Genomic DNA, 19,027 nt, shown 5'->3' with positions numbered 1-19,027 from the left:
TGGGCCCGTTGAGTTCAACGCAAATCCAATAGCAAGTTCATTGTACCTTCTGCCATCTAGTGGACGGCAATTTAATTGTTCTCCTTATCACTATAAACCGGCTACATGGATGCACAAAGATGCATTATTTGTATGAAATGATTTTGACACCAATTCAGTGAAATTGGACAATTCCTCTCAGCTCATGTGACGACCTCTCGCGGCACACTGATCGGGAATCGTTGCTCCAGAGGATGTTACAAACGACCAGGATTCTTTAGAATATTTCGAAAAATTGCACTTCCTAAAATGTCTCCAGGATCGAAATCGTCTATTTTTCATTAATAATCAGCTGACAACATTCTTAAAGCGCTTGCTACTTCATGGCCAGAGAATTCAAAAATCACTGACTCCAAATTGGGAAGGGGTCACTTAGGTCGGAACTCTACGTAGGGTCACTGATAAAAGTACACGACTAATGGTTTCCCCAAACTTATTTTTGTATTTGTTTTTTTTTTTTTTTACAGTACTGTACTCTTCTCGGATCTAGTCTATGGAAAGAGACCACGATTACGCATACTGTTCTTGGTTACATTTGAGCTATTCCGCATGCATTTGGTTGCAAATTATCATCGTGCAGTCTAATGGATACGCTAGCTCTGTCGACTGTAAATAATTTGGGACCAATGAAATACAATGCGTTTATGACTACGGCGCTCAGAGAAATCAGGAATGAAAATCATTTCGACATGAAAGTACTCCCAACCGTAACAAAACTCAAAATGTACCGAGTGCATCAAGACAACCATCCAAAAAGCTCCAAAATCCATTTACAGTATGAAAATGAAGACTTTTTATTTTCAAAAAGAACCTCCTTAAATACCTTTTAAGATAATATTGCTTTTGATGCGATTCCAGACATACGGAACGCCGCTGTCGTTGCCACTGGTCCTCTGGTCTGTGCGATGCCGATTCTGAATGAAAAATCACGTGCATTTGACATATCGCGTGTTTTATCACATCAGTTCTATTCTGGCTTTGGCTGCAGTTTGTTCTTCTGTGGCTCAAAGAAGTTTTCAACGATGGCGTCGACCAGTTGGTCCAGTTCCTTCTTCAGCTGCTCCAAATCACTGTCGACGGAAAGGAGCACGATTTCAGAACGAGCACATTTCTCGGCCGTTAAATGGGCGCGATCGTCCTGCTTTTTGTACCCGTTACCAGGGGCTGCACACAGCTCGGTATAGTATTTGATTTTGGGTTCGGTGCCGCTGGTTCTCATGGTGGCCACGCCCCCGTTGGAGAAGGTGAACGTAATCATCTGACTGGAACGGGAGGTGGGAAGGACCTGAGGACCGCGCAATGCGGCGCAGAATAGACAGTGAAGAAAAAAAAGAAAAAGACATTCTACCTGCAGGTTTGTGATGATCAATGTAAGAAATGTTTGGGGGGAAAAAAATAAACGTACAGCCTTGTTATCGGACTGGTTACTGTCGAAGCCGGTGGTCAGGTCGCGGACAGCGGCGACGGAGAAGGCGCCGCATTTGCTCGGGTAGGAGTCCGCGCCGTCGCCGCTGTAGTTGCGCAGCCGCTCAAACAGGCCGCGGATCACATCCTGGTCATGGCAGATGAAGTAAGAGTTCTTGCTGAGGTGGTAGCCGTACCTGAGAAGTGACAGAAAGACAACCTATACTGTAGCGGCTTGCCAAATTCTGTCATTTGTGCATCTTTTGGTCATTTACGCACCCCGGATAATGGGGACTTTTTTTGTTTTCTTTTGTTTTTATTTGATCTTTGCAATTGTCAGTCGTGAAATCGGTGTTGCTAGCAATGTCGCTAGACAACGCTGATCAACAGCACTCACATTCCTATTGATGGACTTCCAAACATGCATTCACTCAGAAGCACAGTATTTTGATTAAATGACATTTATTCTATTTATTTAATAGAGACTACAAGAACACGTTCCTTCAAAGTAGCGCGTTAGGTTAGCGGTGCTCACTGACGCATCACTTGCGCTGCCTAACTTGCGGATCCGCTACGGGGTTTGATTTCATATTTAAAGTGTTGACGTATTTTCAAAATGGATTTCTATGGCAATCACGTGTCTCAGGGAAATCCCACAATCCGGGATTTACAGCCACCCGTGACGTCGATGAGTCACGCCTCTTGTGTCGTTGCGCACAACGGGAGAATGCAATACGATATACTCCGCTAATATGAAGGTGCATAAAAACCAGACTTACGCACGAGCGGGAGAACGTGACGCAATGTGACTGACAGGCCACATAAGCGTCATCATGGTCAAGGTTTTTTTGGGTTTTTTTTTTTAACTGTGCTTCGATGTTGAACAATTGATTTAATCTACCTCAGGTGGTAATGTGCATTGGAAAAATGTTGGCAGTTTGGCAGGCGGTCTTTCATGGTTTAGGTTTTTTACATACATTTTTGCATTTGATGCAAATGGATTAGTTTGTTGTTCTAGGCAACAGTGAGTAGAGCTTGGCAGGGGTAATATTCAGTGTGTAAACGTGTAATCTTACTCTTCACAGATGGTTGCGAGTTGCTGAGAAAGACTTTTATGTTTCGATGCCAGGTAGGAAACCATCTCTCCTGTTATTGCAGCAGCGCTCACTCCATCTTTGTCCAACACTGAGGGACTGCACATGTAGCCTGCCCCACACACACACACACACACACACAATGTGCAATGGAAAGCAATTTGATGACTGTTGCTGCTTTGACATCCACCACAATACCCAGAATAGTGCATTGTGCCGGCATAGACGTATGCAGTTTGATTAAGTGCTGAAAGTCATTATGTTGGTACAGCGGCGTGAAAAAGTATCGCCCCCGCCCCCCCCCATCTCAAATTCTTATATTTTTGCATCGTTTCCCCACTTCAATGTTTATGATCATCAAACAAATGTAAATATCAGACAAATATAACCCAAGCGAACTTAAAATGCTCCATTCATCGGCTATACTTTTAATCCTGATCAGGGTCTTGGGGAAGCTCAAAGCTTCAGCAGAACAAGTTTTTATTTTTAGAACAACAGTTTTTTTTTAGAACAACAGAACAACAATACAGCAGAACAAGTTTTTATTTTCTGTTGTGGACCTGACTCGATTGACTGGTTACCCTAACCTAACTTCCTAATTCCGATGTCGCCGTCGGTGTTTCTTAATGGCTGGCAGTCCAGTTTAGGTCTTGTCCAGCAGCAAAATCTAAACCACATGGCCACAATTGAAAGCACCTTGTGACATCAGGAGGATGATTAGAATTATTCTAATTGAATGCCACGAAGACTTAATCAGGAGATTCCTTCTATTATTTCATTACGCTAATGGGATAGCTGCCCAAGTCATTTTCAACTTACTGTCACGTCAACAAAAAATATCGATCTGTGCTCACTAAAAATGTGCTTTTCCCTTTATTTCTGTGTAGATTCTCAGTCATCCGCGAAGGTTGAATCAAGGAAAATGGACTCTTCTTGTTTTTCCCCTTGTTATCCAAAAGCGCTCAAAAAAAATGACTCGACAATTATGCTACTAGGCTAACGGTGTGCGTGTGTGTTTACCTATGGCCTCCTCAAAGGCAAACAGAACAGTCTTGCCTTGATCTAAAAGGTCTCTGGCTCGGTTTCCCATCCATTTGAACCCTGTCAGTGTTTCCTATTCAGAAAGTTCATCAAATGTAATCCGTATTTTGTAGTTACATTAGAGGTCATGCCAAAAAGTCACTTGTGAGTTGCGTAAGCGTTACCTCAAAGTGGAAGCCTTCCTTGAGGGCGATGGCTCGCAGAATCTTGGATGAGACGGTGCTGGCCAACATGTAGACGTTTTTCACAGCACCAACGTCAGGGCTTTGCTCTTTCCAGCAGTGGAACATCCACCAGCCTAGTAACGCTCCCAGCTCGTTCCCGCTGAAAACTCGCCACTGTCCGCTGGCCCGCAGAAATTTCACAATATACATCAGCGCATTTATGACATTTCAAAGAATTTCTCCTCTGAAAAGGAAAATTCATGCACATGCCGTGCGCCCATACAAAATGGTCGTCTTCATTTAAGATTTAACAATGTGAGGGTGAACCATATCTGTAAACGTTTACTTCGAAGTATAAATCCATCAATCCATTTTCGATACCGCTTATCCTGTTCAGCGTCCCAGCTGATTACCGGCAAAAGGAATCCTACACCCTGGAGTGGTTGCCAGCCAATCACAAAGCTCGAAACGTAAATGGAAAAATATTGGAAAAAGGCACGCAAAAGCTTCGCGTTCACATCGTGAGACTGACAGCGATGTTTTTTCTTCTGCGTTTTTGCGGCACTTTCAAAACGACGGACCAGCCTCATCAATTTCAAGTTGGGTAAGCAGCCGCCCATTCCAAGCATCAGCGCACACATCATCACTTTCTACATTTGTCTTGTTTTTCTAAGTTGTTCATTTTTCTACACTCGCGTGGCCACTGAGATTGTTCAAAAGTGACAAGTACGAGTTGCTTCTTTGACTTTATTCACTTTTCAAATTCATTTTAAGTGTCCTAATATTATCAGTTTTTTTATTATTATTTGTGTGACAGGTATCAATGTTCGAATGTTCTCGAAACAGTAAATGAAAATTAAGGAGGAACAGATGTTTTCATATTTCAATCATTTCCTACGAGAAAAATGGTTTAAAAAAAAAAAAAAGAAGCCAACAGTACAGTCTGTTAAAAATCTCGACACACCTCTCCTGCCTCTCGGCGATAGCCAGTCGATCCGCATCGGGATCGTTGGCCAGCACTACAGTGGCCCCCACCGTCGCAGCCAAAGAGAAGGAGAGGTTCTGCAAAACACGTCCTGCACATAAGCACCTGCACGACACGACACGACACGATTGTCCGCATCCCTGCGGTGTGTGTTGCGTGCATACCAGAACTCCCTCTCCCTCCTCAGGATTGGGGTATTTGACAGTGGGGAACTCGGGGTCCGGGTCTTTCTGTTCGGCCACAGCGTACGGCGGGCGAAGGTCGAAGGCCTCGAACGCAGACCGCACGAATGCGTGGCCGACGCCGTGCACCGACGTGTGTACGATTTTCACCTCGCAGCTCTTGTTTAATTCCCTGAACAAAGAAAGAACCGCACCGGTTGTAGCGTGGCATACCTTGCATATCGTGACAATCAATAAACGTCAGCAAACTTTGCAACAGAGGTTTAATGTGCAACACAGGCAATGTTCACGTGAAGACGGACGGATATTTGCAGAAGTGGGTTTCGGTAGTGATTGCTAGTGTGACGAAAGTTCATTCGGATCCCTTTCAAATCTTGTCCGATGGAAACAAATGTGCAAGCAGAGTCGGAAGCGGAAATGAAACATTTTAATGTGGACAACCTTTCGCTTAATGTTGTCCACTTGTTTGTATGTATGTGGCTACCTGTGAAGGCAGTGTTTCTGGATGGCTTTGAAGTAGTGTGTGTGGATGTCCTCAAGCGGGTCCTTGAGCAGGGGGCTCATCAGGGCCGCCTCTGTATTCCAGGCCTCTGACCAAGGCTCCAGATTCTCCTCTATGGCCTTTGAGATGCCTTTGTCGTGAGGGGACACAATCTGGGCACCGTTGTCCCAGTATACCTAAATCACAGGAGGCAGGTGTAAACTCTAAAAAAATCTTCAAATTAAAACAAAACAAAAACGAGTGAATGGAATGTTACCTTGTAGCCATTGTCTTCTTTGGGGTTGTGCGAGGCGGTCACCATGATACCAGCACACAGACCCAGGTGTGAAACTGTGAAAGGCTGCATAGCGAAAAGAAAAGAAAAGAAAAACACACACACACCAACAAAGATCACGCATGTGTTCTTCAACTGGATTCCACAGCCAAGAAGATGTGGATAAAACATTACGTGAAGGATGCAGGGAGGGAACTAACGGCATATGTGAAAGTTGATCATAAACATCTTATGTAACGTGTAGTCAATGGCGAGAAGTGTGTTTTGGGAATGGAATTTGCTCTGTAGCTTTTGTCCCACTATACCAGAAGTGAACTTGACCGCGCTGCCGTGATATCAACTACGTCGGCGGTGAACTCCTGAAGTCGTTAGAGCGGTTGTGAGACGTGAGGATGAAGCAGCACGTTACCACGAACGGAGTGGGGGTGATGTCAGAGAAGAGGTGCACAGGAACCCCTCGGCCGATGAACGCGGCGGCAGCCAGTCGGGCGAACCGCTTGCTGCTGCCCCCGCTGGGCGGGTGGGCTCGGGCGTCGTAGCCGATCGCCACTCCTCGCTCCTTCAGGTTCACAAAACTGTCCTCTAAGTAGCGACACAAACCCTATCGAGTAAGAACAATGACAAATAAGCTGAATACAAGCGGGCAGTGTGACTTCAAATAAAGGTTTATTCCTCCACGTAAACACACACAAAAAAAAAACTTAAAATTTGCACTAGTCTACCTACAACGAAGTTATTTTAATAATTGATTCATCTGTTGATTGTTTATTCCATTAATCGGATTTAAAAAACTTGTTTCGATTTCCATCGCGGCATTAAAAAAACATCACATTATTTCAAATTGACGTGCGTGTCGGCTGTTTATTTGCGCAGCGACCTGCGTCGTCTGGATGACGGTGAGGTCGTTCATGCGGGCCACCCCGGGGCCCATGGCTGCCCTCAGACCCGCCGTTCCGAACGCCATCCTGGATGAGAAACATTTCTTGAGCGTCTCCACCGCGCCGTCTTCCAGCAGCTTCTCCACCGCGCACACAGTCTTCGGATTCTTGGGTGTGAAAAGGCACACAAAACACAAAATGGTGGATGTAAAATGTCCACACACCCCAGTTCAATTGCTAGGTTTTTGTGGTATTTAAAAACAGACCAAGATAAGTCATGTCAAAATGCAACCTATAACCTGTAAAACGCAACTGACAAACAAGAAATCTTTCAGAGAGGGGAAATACAAATGAACTGAGAAAATGCCGTTCATTGGGAGTCGGCATGCACCTGCCATCATTTTAAAGTGCCGAAGACTCACCGCAAATCCATTTCCGTGTTCTTGTAGGCCTTTTCTTGACATTTTCTTTCTACCTAGGCCTGTCACGATAATTACTATATCGACTCATCAGTCGATATAGAAAACGGACACGATGATTTTGCCGGACTCGATAAATTGTCATTGTTGCGGTGAGCTGACAAGAGTTGGCCGGCTGTGTCATCAGCCGCTAGTGGGCTACAGACGGGACCGGACTTCCGGCAAAATATTTCTGCCGCCGCACGTACTTCCACAATCGCCATGGCGTCAGCGTTAGATTTTTGTAAACGTTATCTGCCAGTCAATGCAAAGGCATGCTCCCAGAGTGAAGTAAAACGGCTCAAGTTTCAGCAAACAAACAGCATTCGTCTTATTATTATTGTATTTAAAAATTGGTCTTTGTGTGAGGCATCAAATGAAGAGCGATGAGGAAACTTTTTCGAACTAAACTATTCCGACACGTTGCCGATTCTCTTTTGGAGCTTGTGGCCGATCGAAGGCCGACTTGGAGCCGGTCGTCCCGAAGTGTCGAGCCACGCTATGAAGTCACGCAAGTGGGCCGGAACTCCTTTCAACTGTGCTTTTGCCGGTCGGTGTACGGAATGCCCCAAGTTTTAATCAACTGATAAACAGGATGGGCAGATACGCTTGCTATGTTCTCAGGGCGAGTCAAACAAAACAATGACTCTTGTGCTGTTGCGGACTAACCCCCAAATCAGTTTTTTTTTGTTTGTTTTCTTGTTTTACATTCCTCAGTATTATATTTGTTAGCCTTACACAAACAAAGCGCAAACTGCTTTTTTTTTTTGTTTGTTTAATACGGGAGACGAGTTTCAGCGCACGTCGTCGTCGTCGTGCCCCCACATTGCCAACGCAAGAATGCGGTTGAATGTTTGGTGGTGGTCGGAGTGGCCTTAGGCGCAGAATGGCAGCCACGCTTTCGTCAGACTGCCCCCTGCAGGGCAGCTGTGGCTACGCAAGTAACTTACCACCACTAGGCTGTACGAATGACTCGTGTGCAACTCTCAAGCACTATAGAAGTGTAAAGCATTATAAAGTACAACACATTATAATGTAGACATACACGCCTCAGCAAACTACAACTGAAATAATGAAACAGAGCAGTAGTGTGTTTGCAAAGAAAGAATTCCTCAAACAACTCTTGCACCTCATGAAATGTCCGGTGAGTACACTTCTTTCCATTTGGGCCCCCGTTGTGCTTGTACCGTTACAGACAAGGAGAGTTTGACACGGAATTCGTTTAGAATTATTGTTTGTCCAGTGATGGAATCACAGCTCCGTAAAGTAAGACTTCTGTAGAGCTGCGTGTAAAATACACGGAGGTCAGTTGTGTTATGATTGGCAAAGAAGCGCCCTCGCGTCATTCCAAAGTCCGCTTCCTTCTTTCGTGACAATATATTTGCATAGCGATGCAAGATATACTAATGCCGCAAGGAGAGACTTCACGTGACCTTCGGGAACCATTTGCAAGCTAGCAGGCTAACAGCTAGCTGTCAGAATACCTTGTCATATCGCAACCATTGTGTGACAGCCCGGTCCACTTTGGCGTCCCCGCTTCTGGAAAAGCCGTCTTCCATGTTGCTTCTTCGGTCGATTACGGAGACTGTGCCTCTATTCAAGTGGAACTTCCATGCGAGGCGGGCGAAATGAAGCGAGTCGCTTCCCACAAGCGATTTTATAGTCGCACACGGAAAGCTAATACGGACTGCTGCGTTCGAGTTGTATGGGGAAATCCCAATTTCTTATTGGGCGGTGAAAAACGTCATATTACGGCAGACACTTGACAGCATTTGGAGTTGGTCACATTGGCCGCTTGAATGAATAGAACTAGTTTGCCTAAGCGGAGTAAGAAGGGAAGACACACAGAATTTCAGCAGCAGCAATTCGACACATTTCATCCGTTACATTCATTTTAAATCCATTATAGTACCCATGACTATTTACTTTGGAAAGTCGGGGTCATCGTTGAATTATCACGTATGTCCACTTGAGGCGCTGTAATATGAATGAACAAATGAATGTCACCTCGTGTTGCCTTCACGTTTTAATGAAAATGTGGTAATATCGATTACTACAGCTTCTTGTCAAATAGGAGAAAAGTTCTCAGAAATTTGGTGAAGGGAAAAATTATCAGTGGCATGCATACTTTCACATTTGATGTCCTTGTCCTACTAGTAGATTCGAGGTTTGTGTGGGGGGCTTGGAAGTTGGATCTTGTCAGCCGAAAATTTCGGCAGAATTGCTTCAGTCATTTTAAAACCAGGGGGAAAAAACAGCAAATTCAATAAACAAGAGTCCCTTTGCCTCACCTAAACCATTGCAGATGACCATGACCAAGATGACTGGGAAGCTACAGACAACGTTTTTTTTTTGTTTTTGCAATATATTCTACTTCAGCAGTTCAGTGAAGATGAATGATGAAACATGAGTGCGATATATTCTGCTTACATCTTTTAAGAATAAAGAATCAGGATTAAATCAAAGACCAGTTAATCATAGTGCTATTCTGTCATCTTTTATTGTGACATCTACATCATACACAATAAAGAATACAATATGAATTGTGTGGTCAATACTAAATGTAAAGGTTATCCAGGAAGGTAAAGCTGACTTTTCAGTGCTTCTAACAAGTTTTTGGTGAGGGAAACCACCCCGTCGTCTCTCCGGTCATGCTATTCGGGCTTTGTTACGTTGCAACCATTAACACCAACATTTCGTCAGGATAAACTTTAGATTGTAAGATTGAGCAACAGAGGTGTTTACGGCAATTCAAATTCGCAATTCTACAGCAATAAAAAGTGTTTGGATCCAATTCCTAGCAGCAGTTACCAATTTAAAATGTGTTCCAATCAGTGGCATAAAAAGACGTCACATTTGAACACTCCAAGAAGCATTGGGGGGGGGGGGTTGTGAATTGTACACTGATGCAAGAAAACAACCTATGCTAATTAGCAACAATTAATTTGATTGAGACAAAATTTGATCGAAAGACGATATGGAAGAAAAGAAAGGTTGATCTTTAATCAATGCCAATTCCATAGCAGCGCGCACACGCACGCACACACACAGTGCTATCGCTTGCGTTTCCTTTGCTTGATGTTAAACAGATTCTCATCTGTTGGATACATCTGTGCGGCCATTTTTGTATGCAGATGATTTCTCTTCTTTTCACGTTTGTCTTTCTTTGACTTCCCAGGTGCTGTCCTGAAAAGAGCATCTCTGAGCCCCGCTGATGAAACTTCTTTATTCTTCTTTCTTTGACTCTTTTTGTTGTTCTGCGCTGCTTTTTCTCCTCTGCCCCGCCCCCTGGGAAAGTCCCCGCCCTCATCCATGATGAGTTTGGCCGGAGCGGCGCGTTCTCTGGGCACCGCTCGCTTGGGCTTCCACCGTTTGCCGGCACTCTCTTGTTGTCTGTGCTTGTTCGACTTACTTTTTGGAAATACTGCAGCCTCTGGGTCATCTCTGTCACGAAAAAATATATGGCTGGCGCTGGCTTTGTGGTTGCTACAAGTCCTATCGAATTTATGGTTAAAGAGGTGGCCGTTGTTCGTACAGCTGACTTTGTGTTTCTTCTTCGGTGGTCCTGGAGTAAGCGGAGTCTGAGAATTGGCGGGCATAAGGCCATTTTCCTTCAGTTCTGGGGAAAAGAAGACAACAGTATTAATTTAACAGCAAGTTTATAATTGCGGTTGGGTTTGGCACTGCATCACACAGAGCATTTTTTGAAGCTACATGACAGGGGCCAGATTATTTTAATGTAGTAATATGCCCCTCGAGTATTGGCTGTCATTTTGTGCATCACATTAGCACATGATGCGTTCAAATACCTGAATGGTTTCTTCTTTTACTAGGTGACCAACCTTTAACCTTGAACTTCAGCCTGTGTTGTCTACGTTTGATGTCTTCCGTGGTGTCGTAATGGTTGATGAAGGGCGTGGTAGCGTACGTCCCCCTGAACATCCGCTGCTGGGTGCAGCCCTGAGGCGCGCACAAAAAGGAGCATGAGTTGGCATGTCAATGTTTTAATAATCATTTTGAAAACACAAATGTACTCCATCCAGCATCCCGGATCTCACTTGTCATTGCGACAAATTGTACGGTCGCCAGATATTTGAAGTACTGCAGGTGTCAGGGAAGTATTCATTTACCAACATTGTTTGTTTATGTGATTGACAATCACATACACGCAGTGCAGTTCTACATTGCTGCGGTTTACAACTGCAATCGTTAAAAACTGAAGGGAATAAAATTGGTCAGTCAGGAATAAATTGGTTGTTTTTTATACATTGTTGTGAACGAAGGTCTTTCACGAAAACGAGCACGCTTGGAACCACGGAAGTTAGGAGATTTTAAAACAGGTTCCTTCAAAACCTATCGTGAAACAAGAAGAAATGCATGTTTGTCGACTACCACATTGTATCCCGTGGCATATTGGATTTGATTGCGTTCCAATACACAAGGAGATTAAAAATATTAACAAATGAGATTGTTTTTTAAATCCATGTTGAGATCTTATGTACATCACTTGGTTCCAGCTGTGGTGGTTGAAATTCCCTATCAAGAAAGCGGAGTTCAATGTTCTAAAATTCTGTTGACAAATATTACATTCAATTTATCCCAGTAGGAGACAATTTCTCTACAGTGTCAATCAAAAGTCAGTATTATTAGCGTTCTCAAAGCAGATCTTTTGAATATGCATCTGGTGTTATTCCTGATGACGTGGCTGCACCTAACGTCGCGGCCAATGATTAAATGAACTCAGGATGGAAACTGAACTTTTCATTGGTGATTTTCATGAGGTATTTATAGAAGTATTCGATTTGGCAGAAGCTATGTACACTGAGTCAAGTGCCAGTTGAGTTTTGGAGACGTGTGTAAAGAGGCACATCCTTAATGTCAAGTCGGGCAAAGTCAAACACGACTACCACCAGGCACTGAAAGCAACAAAAAGACACTGGATATACACTCCAACATTACTCACATGGCCGAAGTGTCCTTTTTTGGAACAGTTGTAGCAGTAGGCGGGGCTTCGACCATTGTCCTCCCCTTTCTGCTTCAAAGGAGGGCCCGCCTTGGTCTAAGCACAGAGGGACATAATTGGAAAAAAAATAAATAAAAAATGACAAGAAGGTTTAACATAAAAGACTCTCTGGTTGGGATCATATATGTGCCTGCTCGATACAATGCGCTTTCATCTTTCACTTCTCTCCCATCATTCCCATGCTATTGATACGGTGAATACAGGCGCCGATATAAACTGCTGATTGCCGCGGCTATAGGTCGCCGCCTGTAATGACCCCCGTATGATAGGTGGGTATGTATGTGTGTGTGTGCGCGCGCGCGTGCGTCACGGGGTCCCGCCGTCCCTGATGGGCCGGGGCTCTGAAAGCCTCGCATGCTCCAGTAAGCACAGCAACTATACACTGATAAAGAGCAAGAGCAGAGACGCAGCGCAGATGTCTCGCACTGTCGCACGCCCGCCCGCACGCACACACACACTTAAACACGCGCACACACTCTTCAACACACGCCTCTAAAGATGCCCCGTCATTTTGTATGATTCCGAGATCACAAATCATTTGCGGCCCGTGTCACTTCTTGAACACAGCTTCGCTAATGTCAGTAGCCGCCTCCGAGCTTCCCTCTCTCCGCATCGCTCCATCCCCTCCCCCTCCCTCCTTTCCTCTTTTAACGCATGAGTAGTTTTGCGGTAGAAAGGATGAATGCTATTAGAGCGTCGCGTCATTATCGGGTCAGACCGGCCGGGCCCATCTCCATCACAAAGGCCAGGAGATCACAGACCTCTTGCACGCACAAGCACACACAGTGAACACGCGCGCGCGCACACACACACACACACACACACACACACACAGGCTAAAGAGATGACGGCTGTCGTCATCGCAGCCCCCTGACCTCCACCCCGGTCCTATTCATGGTTCATGTAAATTGGCCGCAGGTCTCCCTGTGTCGCGGCAACCCCGACCTTGGGCTCGTCTTATCTCAAGCTGCTCGGATCCGTGGAACCTCCCTATCGGGGGATCCAAACAGCTGACAGATTCTTTTTTTTCCCTTTCTTCCTTCCTGTGTAGAGTCTGAGTCGTCCAGGTCATAATCATGGAAAGGAGGAAAGGAGGGAGGAAGACTTTCCAAACAGCGCTGATTGAAAAGGTTAAAAAAAAAAAAAAAAAAAAAAATAATAATAATAATAATTTTAAAAAAATGAATTCCTCAGAAGTGGCGATTTCCGGACAGAGATGATGTAGCACAGAAATGCAGATCGGTATGCATCATGGAATATTGTTCAGGAATTTGGTAAAAGTCCTTGCAATTACAATAAAATGGTAAATCAAATCCATCCATCCAGTGTCACCGTTTGCTGAATTTTATAACAATTTGCTCATTTCTGGGACATCGGTTGAACTTTGATTCTTGCTGAATGAATCTGTTTGCTGGGTAAAACGTATCTTTTATCAACAGTATAGGCACTCTTTAAAGCATCATTTTACCATTGTTATACAAATTAAAAAGAGGTTAATCACCACGACAAGTAAAATTACAATTAAACACCGAAGGGGACAGAGTTTTGTCCACTTACTTCATTTGGCTTCTGGTGTAGATCCATTTTTAAAATTATATCTATCGTTGCTGTTGGGCGGAAAACTCTTGTCCAAATTTGGTCAATTTCATATTTGTTTTTGAAAATCTATAAGATTGGTCAGCCCCCACGTAGGTCTGCTATTTTCTACAAATTGACCGATTTCAAGAAGACTACACCAATCTGATCGGCTTGATCGGTATCTGCCCATAATTAGCATTTTATGCTGATCGGCTGCGCAGCGTTAATGTCATAATTCGCCGATCCGATCGATGACCGCAAAAGACATCGCCATCGTGTACAGTATATTTGAATCCAAAAGCCGGTTTATTTTTAGCCTCGTCGCGTGTCTTTTGACGTGGCACTGTAAATATCTGACAACCAACAAAGTTATATATTCAAAAAAAAAAAGTGGTGTGGGACAGATAACATGTAAAGCCCGGATCAGACGACAAGACAAATTTGGTCTTTCACGATTGCACTGTTCAGACTACCGCAATAAAATCTTGTATTCCGATACCGCCGCATCACGTTTTTTTTTTTTTTACGATCACTGGGCTTTAGCTTGTCAACTCAAATGCGACCGGATACACTCGATACCATGGCGATGACAACGACAATGTATCGCGCTGGGTGTATTATAAGAACAAAATGGGGGGGGAAAAAACGTGTGCTGGTGGTCACCGGTGCTCGGGAGAGGACTTTCATTCAAGGCTTGCTTGAGGTATGTTCACGTACTTTATTACGATACCGCTCGCAAGCAGGCAACAAAACGTTATGTAGCCTAGCACGCTAGTGCTAGCACTAACGGAACTTGCCAGTGTTATGTTGAATCACGCTCTAAAAGTTTTGGTGTGTGTGTGAAGTAATTTAATTACAGTAAGTTAGCACCCATTATTTCTGTCATGTCGTAATGTCGGTTTGACCTGACTGATAAGAATACATGACCCGAATAGAGAATACTTTTGAAGATACTCAGTATACAGAAAATAAACAAGTCGTTTAAATCGACACATTGCTCCATCTTGTGATCGTTTTTTTAATTCTGTGATCGGGCCCGAAAATCCTCACCGTGTAAAGTCTAATTCTCTTTCTCTCTTTGACGATGCAATATGAATGGCTCCACAAACATGCAGTTTGTTCGGCTTGCTGAAAAATTGCTTTTGGATGTGTGAGGATTCCACTTGACGCCTGCGATATGTTCGTCCCTTAACTGCCCTCGTTGAGGCTGCTTATTCAACAAATCCACAAAAAGCCAAAGAAACCGCAACTTCTCCTCGCTAATACTTGCTGAGATCTCGTGCGACGTTCAAACTGAAGTTTTGCGGAACTGCGCGTAGCCTCAGATCGGCCTACATTCAAACGAATCGGGCTTGAAACTGACTATATTTGGCTAAGGAGCTGTATAGAGCCCCACCTAAACTTGGAGTTTGTTGTTTGGAATGAAGATGGTACTTGGCCCATGCCCCACAACTAAAATGGTCCATTCCTAGAACCAGTCTAGCACCAACACATCCATTTCACAATATGTTTGCATTTTTGTGTTGCTTTTGATTAAGCTGGGGACAAATATTTTTGCAGATTGCATCGGCCTACCGTCCACGTTGTTGAGAATTGAACCGATCGATGACACCATCACCCGTTTGTAACATTTGACTTCATCCTCCATGAAGCCCATAAATGACAAGCGGCCCAAACTACCAGATGGGGACTAGTCCACATCACTCCGCATGAAAGCACAGATTCAGTCCGAGCGCAATGGCAGCAAGAACATCGTGATCCGCTTCCTGCTGAGATGACACGAGGACTTTGTGGAGCGGCCATACTTGAGGCGCTCGGTGAAAAGAGGAGAACGAACACGCGATGGAGGCCGGGCGGGGATGGAGGGCAGAACCAGAGGGTCCGAAAGGCTTCGCTGTGTCGACATAGCCGACCGGCCGACCGTGACCGCTCATGCGTGCGTGCGTGTGTACGCGCACGCACCCACGCACACACTCAAAACTGTGCGTTCCCAGAGTTGTCTGGACACTACGACACTCGGTCTTTTTAAGCCCCACTCTCCTCAGGTCCTTGCTTGGCTGCTGGTGGCAAAGCCGTGATAATCCTTCAGCCAACACAAAGCTTAGACTGTTACACACGACAATCAGAAGGAAACACACACAATCTGAGAAGCAAGCAGGCTTGTGTGTGCGGAAGGGGGGCGGGAACAAGCGGGCGCCGCTTTGCATATGTTATTGCAAAAGCGTTTGGGAGAGGTTTGCATACGTTACTGGGCCGACGAGGGAGCAACACTATCTGCTTTATCATAGACAACAGCTTCACGACAAGACTGCAGCTGGGTTCATACCAAAACATACAGGTCATTGGAGCGAGCGAGAAAGAGACGAACGTTACGGCGTCCGTGATCGTTGGACGGTTCATTCGAGCTGTGAATTATCCAGACAAACTTAAAGGAATAAAGATGTTCTGCAAAAGAGAAATAGCAGGCAAAAATATCCAAAATTTGAACTGCAGCAAATTCTAACGTGAAAGACAAATAAGCGCGGGTGTCCAAAAGAGGCTTCGACGCACATTGCCACGACGCGGTCCGCTGACATCGGGGAGAAAAGTGCACGTCGGCAACCGCCAGAGGACGTTCGGCAACACCGGAGACGGCAGGAACGACGTCAGCGGCTCAAATACACATCGAGCTACGGAATAACTGCCATCCTTACGGGGGGACACAACCGACGGACCTCGGCCCATATATCGTCCAGAAAATATGTCATTTTAACATCGAGCGGAACGGCAATAAACAGACCAAAGACATTGAGCCTACAAACGCTCATACTCGTAAACATCTGTTTGATGATGATCATACACTGAGCACTGAGCAGGGCATGCAAAAACACCTGTACCCAAGAAAAACAACCAACGCAGCACGGAAGCAAGATTCTCCAGCCGGAATAATGTATTCCCACTGCGTGATATTCTAAAAGCGCTGCGCTCATTCGTGGACGGTGTATTTCTTGCTTGGTTTGCTTCAACCGTTTCTTATTAACTTCAAAAGGAATATTCCCTGAAATTACGGCAGAATATCCCTTTTTAATGACTTGTAAACGGTCCATTTAAAAACACAACAACGCCTTCAAATAAATGGATTCAATGTAAAGACTCTGAAGATGGTTAACATTCATTGAAAGCAACCAGCGTGTACAATTAACGACTTTCAATGAACATCAGTGAAGCGCTTCCAGTTCTGAGTTTGACCACTTGGTGGCGCTCTAACACCGTGCAGTTTGAAAGCCCTGACGAAAAGGTTGGAGAAAGTCAATTGGCGTTTGGAAAAACAAGCATTGTTAAACTGTCAACACCGCTTCACACGGCGGTCATTTCGTGTATTGTTGATATGCTCCAGCTATTTCAAGAAGCCCAAACCTCAGAACTGACTAACACATGCTAACAGCTAGGCCAACCGTTAGCAATCTTTTTACACCAATTAAGGACCACCTTAAAAAAAAAAAAAAGTACATCATGACATGACGATATAATAGTGTAGTAGGCCTAAGTGTTCATCAAAAACGAGGCAGAGGTATATTTAATATTATTGCAAAACATTAACATTGCACCTTAATTGGGGAAAATGTATCTATATAATGATTCAATTAGAATGTATTGCGCATAACTAAAAAAAATTGACCTAAATAGAAGTTTGAAAACAGTTCATGGATTTTGAAATACAACTGAACTGTAATGAGGCAGTGATTTTTTTCTTTTTCTTTCCCACATAGCAGTTCAAAAAACATTGACTGCTTGGAGCGTCGTCCGCACTAAAGGAACATAATAACTCTTATCAATTTCTGAAATTGTATTCACGTGCTTGAACACCATCAGGACGAGAGACCGAATGAAGACGCACACGCACAGGCCGTCATTGCGAAGCCAACGGAAGCTGCCGGCTCACTCTCCTGCTTTTGCTTTTTCTTTGTCTTTTTCACCCCTTCCTTATGGCGCCTCCCTCCGAGACTCCGCCTTTGCCTTTCCGTGCCAAACACAGAATAGACGCCGAACAGGAAATTAGCGACCACTGACCCGTTTTCCAAAAGACGCGCTCACAGACGGCAGGACGAAGACAACGCGCTATATTGCCGTTATAATCCGCCACAGACACAAGGGGGCGCAGCAGTCTACGCACAACACAAAAAGGCTCAGAGCAGGAAGAGTTAAAGTGCTCGTAGTTTGTGTGCGTGTGTGTTTCTGCATGATTTGGACATGGATTCAAGCTGCCCTCTGCCTGTGCAGAAGGCAAGTAAGCCTTTCTGCTTTCCACCTGATCTTTCTCCATCCTCCCTTCACACTTCTTCACTGCTGGGCTCCAAAATTCCACCCCTTCTCTCCCTCAGCTATATTATCTCCTGTGTTTTCCCGGCGAATATTATGAGATTATTATCGTATTCCAAGTCCACCGTTTCCCAAATGTCTCGTTTCGTTGCAGTTACGTAAAGCTCTCACCTTTTGGCCTCCAGTGAAACGAAGTCCGGCCCTCGGAATGACGCTCCCCTCGTTCACCAACGTGTGCAGAAGCACGGAACGCAGAAACATTACGACCTCGAGCGGTGATTCTCAAAGCGCGGTACGGGTACCGCGAGCGGCACATGGGATCTCTCTAATGCAACTGAAAGAATCACTAAATTAAATACAAATACAATTTAAAACACGAAAGAAAGACAATCAGAATGAAGCTATGCATACAGCCTTGTTTCAACTTTTTCTTAGTCAGTACAGTACATTGACTTTCCAAGCACCATTCAGTTGTATTTAACTTTTAAGTGCAGTACTGTTACACTTATTTTTTAAGAACCGTTTGTTTTTCAATATTTGTCCCCAAATAAATGTGACTTGTGAAATAATACTTTTAATCATTTGACTTTTTTTTTTTTTAGTTTTCTATATTTAAGTGTAATGTTAATATACGATATAAATATACATTTCATACTCGTACTCACTCTGCTCTGCTCGCAATTGCTTGAGGACTGTGCATCATTTTCACAATTGTCATTGTATCAGCATGACCACGTGACTGGTGTAACCCTTCGTTGCTCAGTGACCCTCTGGAGTGGGTTTTTCATTCCCTAAAAGTATATTTTGTCCAACGACCTGAGACAAATTCCTTGTATATTTTTGACATACCGGGCAAATAAATATGATTCTGAATCTCTGCCTGATTTTTGAAGAACACTTACACCTACTCTGTTAGTGTATTTTAATGTTGGTCAGTATTATAGTGGTACTTGGAGAGCTAAGTCATATTTTGCATAAGTTGTAATTGGTGTAAAAAGCATGAGAACTGCTGAGGTAAAGGACACCAGCAGCTCGCAACGATAGCCACCACCATAAATTAAATTAAAATGCCTCTGGCAATGTCAATCAAAATTTAACATTTGTAT

The 19,027-nt window shown here is 44.2% G+C and overlaps 2 protein-coding genes across 5 annotated transcripts in view; both read right to left on the bottom strand.

Annotated features, from left to right (window-relative positions):
* Positions 1-790: 790 nt before the first annotated feature.
* pgm2 (phosphoglucomutase 2) lies at positions 791-8,717 on the bottom strand. Of its 2 annotated transcripts, none has more exons than XM_061679451.1 (13): positions 8,506-8,666; positions 6,563-6,730; positions 6,095-6,286; positions 5,668-5,751; positions 5,394-5,587; positions 4,892-5,081; positions 4,707-4,804; positions 3,743-3,923; positions 3,558-3,651; positions 2,520-2,649; positions 1,445-1,640; positions 1,198-1,324; positions 791-1,109 (listed from the first exon to the last, which is right to left on the bottom strand). In XM_061679451.1, exons 1-13 carry the CDS (start codon positions 8,578-8,580, stop codon positions 1,093-1,095), a joined length of 1,746 nt encoding a protein of 581 aa, XP_061535435.1. In that variant the 5' UTR covers positions 8,581-8,666; the 3' UTR covers positions 791-1,092. The 2 variants fall into 2 exon arrangements, with proteins under 2 accessions (XP_061535435.1, XP_061535436.1); XM_061679452.1 differs by having other exon boundaries at positions 793-1,109; positions 1,191-1,324; positions 8,506-8,717.
* Positions 8,718-9,485: 768 nt separating this feature from the next.
* Positions 9,486-19,027, bottom strand: part of zcchc7 (zinc finger, CCHC domain containing 7) — a 45,452-nt gene continuing 35,910 nt past the window's right edge. For 2 of the 3 annotated variants that reach the window (XM_061679863.1, XM_061679864.1), the window contains exons 8-10: positions 11,985-12,080; positions 10,831-10,981; positions 9,486-10,640 (exon numbers count right to left, since the gene is read on the bottom strand). In XM_061679863.1, coding sequence (XP_061535847.1) covers positions 10,075-10,640; positions 10,831-10,981; positions 11,985-12,080 — 813 coding nt within the window. In that variant the 3' untranslated portion in view covers positions 9,486-10,074. The remainder of the gene's footprint in view (positions 10,641-10,830; positions 10,982-11,984; positions 12,081-19,027) is intronic. The other variant, XM_061679865.1, reaches the window with a different exon arrangement.

The sequence above is a fragment of the Phycodurus eques genome, chromosome 6 (genome assembly GCF_024500275.1).
Source record: "Phycodurus eques isolate BA_2022a chromosome 6, UOR_Pequ_1.1, whole genome shotgun sequence".
NCBI classification, from domain to species: domain Eukaryota; kingdom Metazoa; phylum Chordata; class Actinopteri; order Syngnathiformes; family Syngnathidae; genus Phycodurus; species Phycodurus eques.
The sequence above is the reverse complement of the archived record's forward strand: the minus strand, read 5'-3'. Positions and strand labels throughout refer to the sequence as shown.

Excerpts from the sequence above, each read along its gene's own strand:
- pgm2 (XM_061679452.1), bottom strand. The coding sequence starts at position 8,580 with ATGGAAGACGGCTTTTCCAGAAGCGGGGACGCCAAAGTGGACCGGGCT. Across the intron at positions 4,805-4,891 it reads AGGAGGGAGAGGGAGTTCTG|AACCTCTCCTTCTCTTTGGC; the intron begins GTATGCACGCAA and ends CGTGTTTTGCAG. Across the intron at positions 1,110-1,190 it reads TGTGCAGCCCCTGGTAACGG|TGATTTGGAGCAGCTGAAGA; the intron begins GTACAAAAAGCA and ends TTCCGTCGACAG.